The sequence below is a fragment of the Natator depressus genome, chromosome 3, assembly GCF_965152275.1.
Source record: "Natator depressus isolate rNatDep1 chromosome 3, rNatDep2.hap1, whole genome shotgun sequence".
In the NCBI taxonomy this organism is placed as follows: Eukaryota; Metazoa; Chordata; order Testudines; family Cheloniidae; genus Natator; species Natator depressus.
The window spans coordinates 210,031,084-210,042,853 of NC_134236.1; the positions used below are offsets into that span (position 1 = coordinate 210,031,084).

The 11,770-nt window shown below is 45.8% G+C and overlaps 1 protein-coding gene across 11 annotated transcripts in view; it reads left to right on the forward strand.

Moving 5' to 3' along the window:
- Window positions 1-8,989, forward strand: part of SLC8A1 (solute carrier family 8 member A1) — a 334,656-nt gene extending 325,667 nt beyond the window's left edge. For all 11 annotated transcript variants that reach the window (XM_074949877.1, XM_074949881.1, XM_074949874.1 and 8 more), the window contains one exon: window positions 6,922-8,989. In XM_074949877.1, coding sequence (XP_074805978.1) covers window positions 6,922-7,298 — 377 coding nt within the window. In that variant the 3' untranslated portion in view covers window positions 7,299-8,989. The remainder of the gene's footprint in view (window positions 1-6,921) is intronic.
- Window positions 8,990-11,770: the final 2,781 nt, after the last annotated feature.

The window sequence follows — 11,770 nt, forward strand, 5'->3', positions numbered from 1 at the left end:
TAGCTTTTACATGCCCTTTTTTCACATGCCCTTTAGCAATTCCCTGTCCCTGCATTTTAGTCTCCTGAGGGCTGTAATACTTTAATCTAATACAGGTTATTGGGCTCCATTCAGGGGTAACTGGGTGGGGGTTTAGCGGCCTGTGCTAGGCAGGAGGTCAGACTAGATGACCTGGCGGTCCCTTCTGGCCTTACACTCTATGACCTCGCTCTCCACATAACAGATGATGTCAATTACCACCACCCCCACAATCACAATGCCCCAGTAACAACATCAGTGTCACTGACTCTAATTGCACTCCCCCCAGGATCCCTCTCCCAGCATAGTCCAACCCTGCCATCCCAGTTACCCAGCTCCTTACAGAATCCACTGGAACAGCTCATGTGCTAGTCAGTGTGAGGAAGGGTATGTGAACTGGGCCCATTGCATTTAGGCATGGAAAGGGACAGACACACAAGCTATTGGTTTGCCATCTAACATGGAAACAAAAAATGGCAAAAGAAAAGGAGAGGTTTAGAAACCAACAAACCTTTGTAGTCAGGCAACAAAGAATTATCTGACACAGCGTCATCAAGACCCACACTGTCCTCTCCATTTCAACAAGCATGCTTTTGAACTGATTGTGTGGATAAAATAAATCCTAGTTTACAAAAAAAGTGGGGGTTTTTGTTTTTGTTTTTTAATCTTTAATCTTCAATTTTGTGGGAAACTTGGAAACCTAGAAACAAGAATTCCATGTGGTACAATTTTGAGTAGTTCTGCTGATATTGAGGAAAGTAAGGATCAATTTCTTCTCCATATCATAGTCTTAATACCCACTCCTATGGTATTGCTAAAATTACCGTGTGACCATTCTTGTTGAGACAGCTAAAGCAGACACTTGTTAAACTGGGAGAGATTTGAAAGGTATGCGGAATATTTTTAGACTATCTAATAGGGTAGAGAGCTGAAATTTGAGAAGACAATTCAGTACCCTGGAAAGTATTTCAAAGAACTAACTCCTCTTTTCCACAGATTCCAAAATGCCTAATATCTCTGTAAGCTTTAAAAAATTTTCCATGCCCTCAGTTTTTCAGTGTAGAAAATTGCTGTATTTTATTCAAACCCCTGCCAGAGTTGCAATCCCATGTTCTCATTCTGAACTTTTGTTTCTTTAATATTCTCCCTTGATCTCTCACACATTTTTCTGCATTCAGGTCCTTTGTTCTGCATGGAACACCTCTGATGAGACCAGATTCAGCTTTGATCCAGATGAATCAAAATTAGGTGGTTGAGTGTGAATAGCTGCTAGAAGTGTTTCTAGTGAAACATCTGAAGAGTCCTCTAATACCTGTTGTTTGGAGATAGGTCTCGGACTGATTAGACTGCCTCAGAAGCAGTCATGGTTAGCAGAGACTTAGCAAAGGGGCCTGAGAGAGGCAAAGAAGAGACTGTTCTTCATAGCAACGTATTATCAGCTGATATAAGTATTCCTATAGTTCCATACTCCATGGCGTTCTGTCTTCTTTTAACAGACTGAATCAAACAGGGTGAGCAAGGAAGCCTTCATTAAGGAAATTGGAAGTTACATCCTAAGAACCTGGTTGCTCCAGGATGCCTTGTGTCTCCTGTGTCAGAATGTCTCCACTGTTCCCTCCACCCCTTACTATGGGTTGGGCCAACCAGGCACAATTGACATTCAAGAGACCATGACCAAAACCAGTCCAGCTGAGATATATTTTGATCATGCACAGTATCACCAACTCCAAGCATTCAAATATCAGGAGTCAGGCCCCAAAAAATCATGATATTAACTTACAAAAATAGACTGGGGGGCGGGGAGGGTGTTTTATTTGCCGCCTTGTTGTAGAGCATGAAAGGATCACATTTTCAAGCCTTTCACTATAACCACAACGGCTAGAAATTTACTGTATTTTTTTTAAAATGCGGAGACTGTAGGAGCTGGGTCTTAAGGAAAGCCCTAAATATCACAAGACTCGCAATAAAATTGCAAGAGTTGGCAACGCTGCATAAAACCAATGACACGGGTGCTCATACAGGACCCCCCAATGCAAGGGAGCAACCAGGAGTCCCATCAGGTCCCAGAAGGGCTAACAAAACTACATTTATTTTACTGAGCGACAAAACAGAGAATTCCACTTTTTGTGGGTATGTCTGTTCTTATTTATTTGAAATAACAAGTTCTTTGTGATCCATAGTGCATAATCTAAACATCACTTACAACTTTTCTATGCCTGCAAGGCTCCAGGTGCACACCAGAGGAAAATGGCTGCGCTCCACAGCAGTGTGGTAGACTCGAGTGCAGGGGGCAAATGCACAGTCCAGTGTCCAATTCAGATGACTTGTAAAGAAAAGCTAAGCCCTTTTTTCTAACCATCATCACTTACATAGAGGCAAAATACAGAACATAGAGTGCCTGGCCTAATAACAGTCTTTCATATATTAAAAACTGCAACTGGCTATTCACAGAACAATGCCCGATCATTTCCATTCTTAATACAAAAATACAGTGCCCTAGTGTTTCTTGAATGTGCCATATCAATTACAATAATCTCATTTCATTGGGCCTGTGGCCACTGTTTGATTAATAGCTAAGTAAGCAAAGTATCAACAGTAGGAATACTTAAACAAAATAGTGCTCATCCCTTTAATGCCACTGCATGGTCCGTTTCCTCCAGTAAAAGCAATTGTTGGGTGAGGTGACTAAATGGGATATGTCACTTCCTGGCCATGAGTTAGTGTCTCAGTATTAGGGAGAAAATAAAGTTGGTGGGTAAGTGACAGGGAAGGGGAGGCTGGGGGCTTGGTTTTGTGGTTAAGGCCTTGGTGTAGAATCATAGAAATGTCAGGGTGGAAGGGACCTTGCAAGATCATCAAGTCCAGCCCCTGTGCTGAGACAGGACTAAGCAAACCTGGACGTAAACCCCCTCCCTGACAGGGGTTTGTGCCACCTGTTCTAAAAACCTCCAGTGTTTTGAGGAATGCAGTCACTTTCTGCCAAGATTTTCATTGAGCTGAAAACCCTATTTTCCATTGCAAACCAAGTTTTGATAGAAAAATTTCAACCAGCTATATCAGTAAGAAATTTAATCCAGGGCCATGCCTTGAGCTGTTGATGGAACAGTTAAATAGAGGCTTTTTATTGAAACGGGAGATGCCTTACTTGAAAGGCAAAAAAAAATCTGGAGTACACAAAATTATTGAGCTTAGTCAGACTAGACAGGGTCGCCAGGTACTTCAGGGGGAATTTACAAAGCTAGATGTTTGGGCAAGATGGTGTCAAGCAGAAATATAGCATAGCAAGGTACTGCATAGTGGAATAACCATCTGAGCAGCTCATACTCGGAAGGGTTCTAACTTAATTGCAAGCACTCAGGAAAAATAGATCAGCCTGGCGTAATAGTTCAATGCAAACTTCTGCTCAGTGGTGATCAAAAAGCCAGGAGGATAATAGGCTTTCTTAAGAAAGGGATGGAGAGTGAGGTTGACAAGATTATAAAGCCAATAAATAAACTGATGCCATCACTTTGGGCACCCCATCTCAGAAAGCAGAAATAGGAAAGGGCCAGAGGAAGGCAAAGGAAATCATTAGAGGCTTGTAAAGACTTTGGGATGAGGAGAGAGTTTTTAAAGATAGGAGTTTTGATCCAGCAAATGGAGCATGCAGAACCCCATAGAAATCAGTGGACAGAAATCCAGCCACCCATGTGGAATAACTTGCAGGATCAGGTCTTAGGCCTATTTAGCTTAGGGAAGGAGACTCAGGAGAGACAGGGGAGAGATGTATAAAATTCCATTACAAAAATCCTTCATTAAGAGCAAGGTAAGATTGCAAACTGAAGTGCTCAGAACTCAGGGAATGATATCATGAAAAGTAGGCAGTATTGTAGCCTTGTCAGTCTCGGGTATTAGAGAGACAAGGGGGTGAGGTAATATCTTTTACTGGATCAGCTTCTGTTGGTGAGCGAGACAAGATTTCAAGCTTACGCAGAGCTGTTTTTCAGGTCTGGGAAACATACTCTGGACAGGTCTACCCTTAAAATGATGTATTGGCACAGCTGCACCAATGCAGCTGTACCGCTGTAGTGCTTAAGTGAATATGCTCCTACGCCAGTGGGCAAACTTCTCCCATCGACATAGTTACAAATCCCTGAGAAGCAGTAGCCATATCGGGGGGGAGAAGCCCTCCCGCCAACAAAGTGCTGTCTACGCTGGCGCTTAGGCTGGGGTAACTGCATCACTTAGGGATGTGAATATGTACTTATACCAAAGTTATTCTGTAGCGTAGACCAGAGCATTGAGTATGTTTCCCAGACCTGAAGAAGGGCTCGTGTAAGCTCGAAAGCTTGGCTTGCTCACCAACAGAAGTCAGTCCATCATGAAAAGTGTCAGCACAGCCTTAATTCTGCCCTCGTACGTGTGTGCATTACAATACAGCCTTTCTCCTACAAGACCCCTGTCGGATTCCCTGAGCAGTCAATGTGGCAGGGCTGTGTGGAAAATGCAGAGGCAAGCGTAAGCACAAAGGGCACAGCTATCCCAGTGTTGCCTCTTGTACCTTGCCTTTATGCCATCTGATGAAATGTCTTTGTGTCTTTGCTTTGACTTCATCCTTGCGGTTGCAAATCAAATGCACTTATGCACCCATGCAACTGGCTTTTCGATATGATTTCTTTTAGGCATAAGTTGGCAATTGCCATGCTTGCCGCATGTGAGTGAGTACAAATACAAATCCAGTAGCTATACAACTTGTCAAGAGGCAGATTATAGCATTTAGCCACTAGCATTCAGAGCAAATGCATCATAGCTCTGAGACAGGAGGATGTCTTAGCCAGTTCCCGAGAATGCACGCTCTATATCCATTAGGATGGTGCAGCCTACATCCCTTGTCATGCCCACCTAGCTCTATGGGCCAATGCAGTGAACCAGGACCCAACTCCCTCATTAGGGAGTAGTTTCTGACCCCAGGTACACAAGGGGGAAATTCCATGGCTTCCTTGGTCATGGGGACTACAATTGTCCCTGGCCTTTGCATGGGATGTACTGTAGGGAGGGAAGGCACTGGCACAAAGGACAGGCACAACTAAGTACATAGCATCCTGGGGTGAGGCCCACCAGCCCTGATCCTGCACCACGGAAGTCAGTGGGAGCTATGCCACTAACTTCAAGGAGTACAGGCTTGGGCCCATTATAAATGTACAACATTGCTGCATAACTGGTGCTTGCTGCTCTTGTAAATAGCTACAGACTACGGCATTTCCTTTGGAAGGCACTGGTGTCTGCAGACGAACAGTGCTATGTCAGAGCTAAGCACCCTTAGAATGTATTCATCCTAAATAGGTAACAATCCAGAGTTTTTAGTAGGGGCTTCACTACCTTGGGTATTTCATTAGGTTACACATTGAAGTCCATGAAGTCTAAAAGAGTGCCTGCCCTAGACTAAGGGTCTGTCTGGTTAGAGTAGGAACTCCAGGTAATTTGACCTACAGGCTAGGCAGTGCCTCTGCAGGGTGATATGGACAGCATCTCTCCTGCTGCATGCCACAGTGCACTATGTAGAAAGGATAACAGACCACCGGAGGGAGATCATGAAGTCTCCCTTGTGTTATAGTTCACAGAAATGCGGCTAGAGCCGTTCAGATATTTGCAAAACCCTGATGCATGAATGTTCTCACTGCAAAGGCCATCTTTCCTCCTACTAAGTTCAATAGGACTAAATGCAGAGTCACGTACTACTCAACATGAGCAAGAGTGGCAGAGAAATGAACACCATAACATCAAATTTAGCTCAAATCTCTTCCCTAGGCTGGGCTGTTTCTAGAGTCCCTCCCCTAGGACTGCTCAGCACGCACCCTAGATCCTCTCTCCATCAGTGTAGTAAAGATTCACCTGCCTCAGTGAGCCAGCAGAACCAACTTATCCCTACCCTATGAGACCGTCACTTGCAAGCAGTCTATTACACATCTCTCCAGATCAGTGGTTCTCAATCTGTGGCCCAATCAGCACACAGCTGCGGCCCATATGACATCCTCAGGGCCGTATAGGCAGTATATATATTGTGTGGATTTGGCCCGCATAACACAGAGAGAGTTGCACATGCAGCCCACAATGGTAAACAGGTTGAGAACCACTGCTCCAGACAAACCCACATCCAGGGAATGCTGTCTGGTTTGCTGTTGCCCATGAGAGCCAACTCCCAGAGACCCATGCAGCTGCAAAGGACCTGTCATATGTGTGCTACATTATTGTACAGTAATGTTCCAAGATACTATATCCTGTGGAAGCACTTATTACAGCCTTTTGGGAGATGACGGTAGATGCTTGTAGCATTTGTTTTGTGTAAGGAGGACGCCATAAGCCAGTGAGTGACTCATATACAATGGAGGTGCCTAGGAGCTAGTTCTGAGGAAAAGAAAAGGCCTGAGGAGGTGGGGAGACTGCCAGCTTCAGGCAGGAGAAAGTGTACCTAGGGGAAGAGGTCAGGAAGTGTTTTGTCAGGGGTCCTCTAACTCTTGCAGGCAGCTTTGGGAGATGGTATCTTGGTCCAGGTCTCCTCAGGGAAAGCTTTTCATTCCAAGGGTTTGGACTTCATCACACAGGGCCTTGACTGTCACTCCAAAGGTGGCTGGATGCTGCCCCATCATACAATCTCTGGGGAGTATGCCTGCACTGCAAGCGAAGGTGTGATTGCACCATGGATGGGCGTGCCTTTTCTAGCTTTACTCTAGTGAGCATGGATAATAAGGGTAGTGTTGATATGGTAGCATGGGCTAGCTGCCTGAGTCCCTGGCAAGCTCGTACTGGGGCAGCTAGCCCATGCTGAAGCTCATACCACCACACGCACCCTGCTATAGGGTAGCCCTTTCCAAGGCAACTTATTTTATTGCCACCTGACTGGCTGCTTTTCTTCTCGCTTTGCAGACACCTTTGCCAGCAAAGTGGCGGCTACGCAGGATCAATATGCCGACGCCTCGATTGGGAACGTCACCGGGAGCAATGCTGTGAATGTTTTCCTAGGGATTGGCGTGGCCTGGTCCATCGCTGCCATCTACCACGCAGCAAACGGGGAAGTGTTCTACGTCTCCCCTGGCACCTTGGCTTTCTCCGTCACCCTCTTCACCATTTTTGCTTTTATCAGTGTGGGCGTGCTGCTTTACCGGCGGAGACCAGAGATTGGAGGTGAGCTAGGCGGGCCGCGGACTGCCAAGCTTCTGACATCATCCCTCTTTGTGCTCCTTTGGCTCTTGTACATATTATTCTCATCTCTGGAAGCCTACTGCCACATAAAGGGCTTCTAAAGGAACAATCAGAGATAGTAAATACATCACTAGAGATCTATATGTATCTATATAGAAAGCTATATAGGTATAGCTAGAGATACAACATTGTGTATAATGAACAGAGGAAAAAGAAAAGACATTTGCCATGTTCACTTACCTGCTGATGGAATGCAGCTTGAGCATTCTTTGTATTAGGCAGGAGTAAGAATTCAGCAAGATTCTTAACCAGGGGTTGCAGCATATTAAAGGAGTCACGGATGCAGGGCCATCTTTGCAACTCTACCTACAAGAGTGAAGGATATTGACTTTATTGTTGCGCCCACCCAGCCCCCTGGGGAGGATTGATCTGAAATGTAATTTGGGCTTTTCAGTAATGCAGGGGCCAGAATAGCTGTTAAGAAGCCGAGTGGTGGAGGGAAGGCGAGGAATAGGGGACTTCATGACTTTCTTACAAAAGTCTATTTGCCTTCATATATTGAGGACATGCAGATCTGTCTCCACTGAATGAAAACAAGAGTCTGGACTGAAGAAGGAAGTCCAGGGGTTCAAGAGCTTTCTACCAATAGGATGGAAACCCCACTGCTGTTCTTGCTTGGATGCCCCATTTATTATTCAGTTGTTGACATGTTGAGAGTCACAAGAACAGTGCAAGCCATTTCCTTAATTTTTGGCTGTATTATGATCAGCATGCCCTCTCCCCATACCCTGCAAACAAAATCAGCGAGCCCGCCCACCCCACCCCACGCCCCTGCTGTGCCTTGCAGGCACCTGTCCAAACCCTTTGTCTCAAGTCCCTGTTTTAGTTCTGACAAAAGCTTGTGGGCTTTACTTTCGTTACCGTCCATTTCCTGCCCAGTCCCTAGTGCATTGCTCCTGTCTCATATTCCTGATGGGGAATGCTGTTGTGGTACTTGTAACACTTTGCATGAATGAAGTAACCCATATCTGTATATAGCATTGTATAGCAATAGTCCATTCAGCAGTGTGGATCAGATGCTGAAGAAGAGAGTGAGTTTTCTTTTCACCCAGGTTTGGTTTTTGTTTTGGTTTGGTATTTTTTCTTAATGGGATAACAGGAAGTGGCTAACCCTTTAGCACTCTACACAGGGGTTTTTAAGGAGCAATAACAAAGAACTGTGCAGCTATAAATGCTAAAGGGAAGAATCTGTGCAAAATGCATCATAAAGTCTTAGAGTGAAATCCTGAGTCCATTAAGTCAATGGCAAAATTCCCATTGACTTCAGTGGGGCAGGAATTTACCCATATGGGGTGATCCAGAGCGCACTGAAGTCAATGCAAATACTTCCATTGACTTCAGTAGGTTCTGCATCAGGTCCATAAAGATTAACATACCATTTTAAGGGTCAGAGCCTGCCACCCTTGCTCATGGAGCATAGAACTTTGTCCTGTGACTAGTCGCTTTGAACACAAAGGGGTTAAGTACCAGTCAGCCTGGGCATGAGTGGCAGCACCAGCCCCTGAATAAGCAAACCATGCCTGGGTTTTTTGTAAGCATCAGTTTTTCCCAGTGTGGCTATTTTCCATCTTCTGTGGCTGCAACAGATGTCAGATATCATCGGTGTTTGTGAGTGGCGGCTGTAGAACCCCCGGGCTCCATTTCTGTTCTCCTGCTCACCGTCTCTGAGGGTTAGCTACATCCGTGTGTGTGGACATTAAGCAGAGGCAATCGGCAGGACTTTACAACTGCATTTCAACTAGGGCTACTTGAGGACCGAAGAAGTCAATGGTGGGGTTGGAGGAATGTAACGTCTCCAAGATCTCCAATGGTCAAAGTGTTCTCACCAGATACAGGGTGAATCTTGCGTTGTCCAGCAGTGATTGCATTTAACACTAGGAATTATTGTGGTGGTTATTTATTATCTGTTGTGCACCACAACAATATGCTCGACTCTGTACAATGCACAGGTGGCAAGACTGTCCCCACCCTGGACACATTGTCATGTCAAAGACAGACATTGTCAGAGGTCCTAGAGGAAGGAGCTACCCTAGCTGATCTGGTTTTCCCTTCATTTTCATCCATTGTATGACCTTTTCATTTTCCATTTTTGTTCCCCAAAGAAGCAATGGCTCTGCAGGAGGGATTGGAACCAGGAGAGGGTGGGGCCTGACACATTGGGATCGAGGGGTCATTCTATGCACACTTGACATCAGGGAAGGAGCTGTAAGAAGAGACTGGAGGGGGAGCCATGGCTGGTATCGCTCACAGAGCAAAGAGATCAGCAGGGGCATAAGGGGGGCTGGAGGTAGGTGGGATCCCAGAACTAGGCCAGGACTGAGTTCAGCAGGGCCTTGAAGCTAAGGACAGGAAGGTTTGAACTCATGATGATGGGCAAGGAGCGCTGCATGGAGGACAAGGCAGAGGATCTGGTTGTGACACTGGTGGGAGCAATATGGGTAGCAGAGAGGAGCAGGTTGCAGGATTCAGTGGGGCCATGGGCACAGGAAGAAGGGGTGAGATGTTGAGAGGCTGTGGCTGTCAGCCTGAGTCATGTATTGAGTTTGAACCTGAGGCCCTGAGCCAGCAAAGAGGTCTGCCCACATGGACTCTTGACCCACAGGCTGCAATCTGGGGCGTGGTCACTTAGCAGGAGATTCTGCCCTGCCCTTCCATGAGTGCACTGTGATGGAGCTGGGCAGTCTCAGGACCTTTCTCCCTCGCTTGGGGTGCCTGAGTCCAGGCCCCTCAGAATTGCTGTCCCTTCACTCAGAGAAGCACAGGAGCACCCCCTCCCCCAGGAGGGCACAGTGCCCCAAAGGGAGCAGGAAAGAGGCAGGTAATGGCTCTGCCCCCAACCCCCGCAGGCAGCAGAGTTGTCCGGTGTAGCAATGGACTTGCTGCCTCGGTGTGCCTGGGAGAATAGATGCTCCTGGGAGGCAGAGCAGGTCTGCAGGACCCACTTCCTGGGCACTATGTTTTCCAAAAGCCCTTGTTCCCCAAAGCCCATACCTCCCGGCCCACTTCCACCCCTAACGTTATCATCCCTCGGTATAGAAGTGCCTGGGCAGGGTCAGTCCCAGCCCTTGTGACTGAGTGCACCACATAGCTATGTTCAAGAGCAGGGAAGCATTTCTGCACAGAGCAGATGACAATTTCACGGCTGACGTTCCCAATCTCTGAGAGCCCAATCCTGCTGCATGAGTCACCCCATGGATTTCAGTGGGCCAAGCTGTGTAGCAAGAGGCGACAAGGCATAAGGAAGTGTGGCAGCATTAGTCCCTAAAGGACTGTTTTACCAAGACAAATGAGAAGCAAGAAGAAGTTTGGGGTGACAGCACCGTGGTCTTAGCAGCCTTTGTACCTCCCATTTGATTCCCCTAAGCTCAACATAGTAAAGATACTTTGACATGTTCACATTTAAAAACCATGGAAAATAGAAGCACAAGCCAGTGGCTTATAAATAACTGGCTCAAACCCTCAGCTGGTGTGAATTAGCATCTCTCCATTGACCCCACGGGAGTGATGTCAATTCACATCTGATGAGAAGCTTTCCTTGTATATTATGAATGAAATATCTAAAAGAGGAACTGCAGAGATACTACTTTGCATTAGCATTACTAGCTTTTTTTTTTTTCCTTTTCCACTCTTTCCCTCTCCCTAAATCACACCCAGCATGTCCCTCGGTAGCATCTTCAGATCCAGCATAAGGGCATGTCCGACATTGGTGTACTCAGTGGGCCGGGGAAGGGGGGAGATTTTGCACTCATTCTGAACAAGCTGTGGAAGGGTTTAATTATCTTGTTGTGTGTTTTCACCTAGGAATAAACTGATTTTTTTTCTTGTAAACTCATTTTTCACTTTAAATGAGAGTGGGTTTTTTTTCTTTTAATTTTTATTCTTGGGGTGGGGGGGAGGGAAGGGAATTAGAGCCTGATTCTGGTTGTTCAGGATTATGATTGCCTTTGTGTACAATGATTTCATTTCATTTGTTTGCGTTCATTAATTTTTATTTGTGTGTATTGTCCACAGTCATAGGCAGCAAGTACACTGATTGTGATGATCCTTATCAATCATGCACAGCCACACAGAAAAATAAAGTTTCTAATTGTTTCTGATGTACACAGTAGTGTGGCTGCATATTCTCTATGGGACATCTCTCCTCTCATTGTTTCTCCTCATTCTTTGTATTTATTGGTTTGCTTCATGTGTATCTTTCATTGACTAGAAAGAACCAGTGAACACCTAAGAAGAGTCAGTTGCAAATGTCAGTTGTTGTAGCCACAGAGGCAAACACTATTCTGAACCTAATGCAGCGTCTGCTCAAAGATGTAGCCATGCTTTTCCATGCCATGCCCCATTTCATCTCTTGTTTCCCATCTTCCATTCCCATGGCTGCAGCATGCGGCCAGTTCAGTGTGCTATCACCCCTATGCATTTGGAAATCTATTCTCTGATGACATGCAAAGGATTTAGGTAACTCCCAGTAGAGACCGTCAGAGTTATGCATGGAAATCTCCCGAGCATTAAGAGA